This window comes from Mandrillus leucophaeus, unplaced genomic scaffold (genome assembly GCF_000951045.1).
Source record: "Mandrillus leucophaeus isolate KB7577 unplaced genomic scaffold, Mleu.le_1.0 Scaffold11, whole genome shotgun sequence".
Lineage (NCBI taxonomy): Eukaryota > Metazoa > Chordata > Mammalia > Primates > Cercopithecidae > Mandrillus > Mandrillus leucophaeus.
Window position 1 is genome coordinate 2,832,163 of NW_012099209.1, and position 3,469 is coordinate 2,835,631.

The 3,469-nt window shown below is 53.2% G+C and overlaps 1 protein-coding gene across 3 annotated transcripts; it reads left to right on the forward strand.

The window, feature by feature from the left end:
• The first annotated feature begins 115 nt into the window (after positions 1–115).
• UBA52 (ubiquitin A-52 residue ribosomal protein fusion product 1) lies at positions 116–2,761 on the forward strand. 3 transcript variants are annotated; one of them, XM_011990492.1, is made up of 5 exons: positions 116–215; positions 552–662; positions 927–1,013; positions 2,195–2,297; positions 2,382–2,761. In XM_011990492.1, exons 1-5 carry the CDS (start codon positions 203–205, stop codon positions 2,473–2,475), a joined length of 408 nt encoding a protein of 135 aa, XP_011845882.1. In that variant the 5' UTR covers positions 116–202; the 3' UTR covers positions 2,476–2,761. The 3 variants fall into 3 exon arrangements, with proteins under 3 accessions (XP_011845882.1, XP_011845876.1, XP_011845868.1); XM_011990486.1 differs by lacking the exon at positions 116–215 and having other exon boundaries at positions 317–662; positions 2,195–2,301; positions 2,382–2,566; XM_011990478.1 differs by lacking the exon at positions 116–215 and having other exon boundaries at positions 317–662; positions 2,195–2,566.
• The last annotated feature ends 708 nt before the right edge of the window (positions 2,762–3,469 follow it).

Below are 3,469 nucleotides of genomic sequence, written 5' to 3' on the forward strand. Positions count from 1 at the left end.
TGGCGTAATTGAGAAGGAAGCTAAGAGTGTTGGGTGCCCCAGCTTGGAATTAGAGAGAGGAGAGAGGCTGCGACAGGAAGACGTGTGTTGTAGGGGATGGCTTCCCATCCAGGCTGGCAGCAGGAGCAACCTGTGGAGGAGATCAGGACGTGGCTGTGGTGGGAGAGGGTGGGACGGTTCTCAGGAAGATGGATCTGGCAAGATGATGCCAAAGGGTATTTATTCCATCAGGAGATACTGACAAGTCCTTCTGTTGCTAAGCCTAAGGAGAATAACCACAGTCTGTGTTCCTGAAGAGCGCCCATGCGGTCGGTCAGGAGGGTGGAGGACATGTGGTCCTTCGTTCCAGGACATGTGTAGACTCCAGGCCAGGGTGTGTGAGAAGCTTAGTAGGGCCAGGCGTGGAGGAGTGGAAGGAAGACAGGTACTGGGGCAGGACCAGTTGGGCTCGGTGCAGGCAAAGGGATAGCATCTGGGGTGTAGGCACCTGAGCTTGCGCCACTCAGGCATGCATTGCTCACCAGTCTCTCCTGCCTCCCTTCCTCCAGCAGACGCAAACATGCAGATCTTTGTGAAGACCCTCACGGGCAAAACCATCACCCTCGAGGTTGAGCCCAGTGACACCATTGAGAATGTCAAAGCCAAAATTCAAGACAAGGAGGGTGAGTCGAGACTGGGTGTGGGGGCTCTGGCTATGGACTGGGAATCCCTCTCTGCCCAGGGGAGTTTCAGTCCTGTGTGGGTTGGTGCTGGCTTTAGACAGACCTGTTTTGCCCTTGTTTCTCCATGTGATCTGAAGAACGTCTGTTATCTCTACCTCAGTTTGCCATTTTGAGAGACTGGGGGTAGTGCTGGGACTCCTCTGCCGGGGACACTGCCAGTAGTATGCTCCACAGAGCCTCTAACTGAGCCTTCCTCCCCCTAAGGTATCCCACCTGACCAGCAGCGTCTGATATTTGCCGGCAAACAGCTGGAAGATGGCCGCACTCTCTCAGACTACAACATCCAGAAAGGTACTAGGGTTGGGGTTGCTGGGCAGGGACCCAAGATCCCCAGGTCCTAGGAAAAGAGCATTGACGGCTTCAGTCAGGGGTTGGGGAGCAGTTCAAATGACTTGTGTTTTGTTTAAAATAATGGGACTGGGCACAGTGGCTCACGCCTGTAATCTCGGCACTTTGGGAGGGTGAGGCGGGTGGATCACCTGAGGTCAGGAGTTCCAGACCAGCCTGGCCAACGTGGTGAAATCCCGTTTCTATTAGAAATACAAAAATTAGCTGGGTGCAGTGGCTCAGGCCTGTAATCCCAGCACTTTGGGAGGCCAAGGCAGGCAGATCACAAGGTCAAGAGATATAGATCATTCTGGCCAACATGGTGAAATTCCATCTCTACTAAAAATACGAAAATTAGCTAGGCATGGTGGTGCATGCCTGTAGTCCCAGCTACTCAGAAGGCTGAGGCAGGAAAATTGCTTGAACTTAGGAGGCCAAAAAAAAAAAAAGAGTCATAATGTGAATTTTTTTATCATTGCAATAAGGAAATTAGTGTCACTTGTTGGAGTGACAAGAATTCAGTGTCCTTTTTTTGTGAGACAGTCTCACTCTGTCACCCAGGCTGGAGTGCAGTGGCGTGATCTCTGCTCACTGCAACCTTCGCCTGCCGGGTTCAAACAATTCCTCTGCCTCAGCCTCCCAAGCAGCTGGGATTGCAGGTGCCCCCCACCACGCCCGGCTAATTTTTTTTGTATTTTTAGTAGAGACAGGGTTTCACTATGTTGGCCAGGCTGGTCTCTTAAAGTGCTGGGATTACACGCGCGAGCCACTGCACCCAGCCTAGACTTCGTGTCTGACCTTGCCTGAACCACTTAGAAGTCGGCTTCCATATTAGAAACCCAGATGGATACCTCAGTTGGCATGTGTGTCTCATCAGACTCCCCCAGGGCTCGTGGTCAGTGCTGAGATGGAGATTTCCTGGGGCAGGCCTGGCTGGGACAGTGTATCTTCCACACATAGAACACTCGGGGGATCCCGACTTGGTGTCCCCATCACACTTGAGAAAAGAACACTCGGGGGATCCCGACTTGGTGTCCCCATCACATTTGAGAAAGCACCAGACTATAGGCCCTGGAGGGCCCTGCCCCTCTGACTGAGGAGCTAGGGCTGGGCTCAGTCGCCGTCCTTCTGGCTGTCTCCTGCAGAGTCCACCCTGCACCTGGTGTTGCGCCTGCGAGGTGGCATTATTGAGCCTTCCCTCCGCCAGCTTGCCCAGAAATACAACTGCGACAAGATGATCTGCCGCAAGTATGTGTGCTCCGATGCTTGGGAGGCTGTGGGGGCTGCCAGAGTCGGGGTATGCCCTCATCCGCCCCTCCTGTCTCTCTGCAGGTGCTATGCTCGCCTTCACCCTCGTGCTGTCAACTGCCGCAAGAAGAAGTGTGGCCACACCAACAACCTGCGCCCCAAGAAGAAGGTCAAATAAGGCTCTTCTTTCCTTGAAGGGCAACCTCCTGCCCAGGCCCCGTGGCCCTGGAGCCTCAATAAAGTGTCCCTTTCGTTGACTGGAGCAGCAACTGGTGTCCTCATGGCTGGTCTGTCCAGGGAGGTAGCTAAAGAGTGGGCATCTCCCTTAGGGACTCTACTCAGCACTCCATTCTGTGCCACCTGTGGGGTCCTCTGTCCTAGATTCTTCCCACCTGCATTGGTCCCTGTCCTATGCCCCTGACTCTGGATTTGTCATCTGTAAAATTAGAGTAAAAACCTCAGTCCTCCATCCTGGCGAACACGATGAAACCCCGTCTCTACTAAAAGTACAAAAAAATTAGCCGGGTGTGGTGGTGGACGCCTGTAGTCCCAGCTTCTCGGGAGGCTGAGGCAGGAGAATGGCGTGAACCCAGGAGGCAGCAGAGATTGCAGTGAGCCCAGATCGCGCCACTGCACTCCAGCCTGGGCGACAGAACGAGACTCCGTCTCAAAAAAAATCACAAAAAACCTCAGTCCTGTAATTGGTGGGACTGAGGATTAGTTTTGTCATTGCTGGGATCCGTCAGGCACTTTGAGGTGTCCCTCAGGCCTTGGCCCTGAAGTGCCTAGGTGTGTGGAGATGGGTAGAAAATTAGGTACACCCAATGGTGTAGAACATTGGTTCTCAAATTTTTTTATTTTATAGAAATGGGGTCTCACTGTGTTGTCCAGGCTGGTCTTGAACCTGGGCTCAAGCTATCCTCCCTCCTCAGCCCCTCAGTGTTGGGATTACAGGCAAGAACTGCCATTCCTGACCCAGTTCTCAGTTTTTTGGGGTTTTTTTTGTTTTTTTTTTGTTTTTTTGAGACAATCTTGTTCTGTCGCCCAGGCTGGAGTGCAGTGGCGCTATCTCGGCTCACTGCAAGCTCCGCCTCCTGGGTTCACGCCATTCTCGTGCCTCAGCTTCCCGACTAGCTGGGACTACAGGTGCCTGCCACCACGCCTGGCTAGGT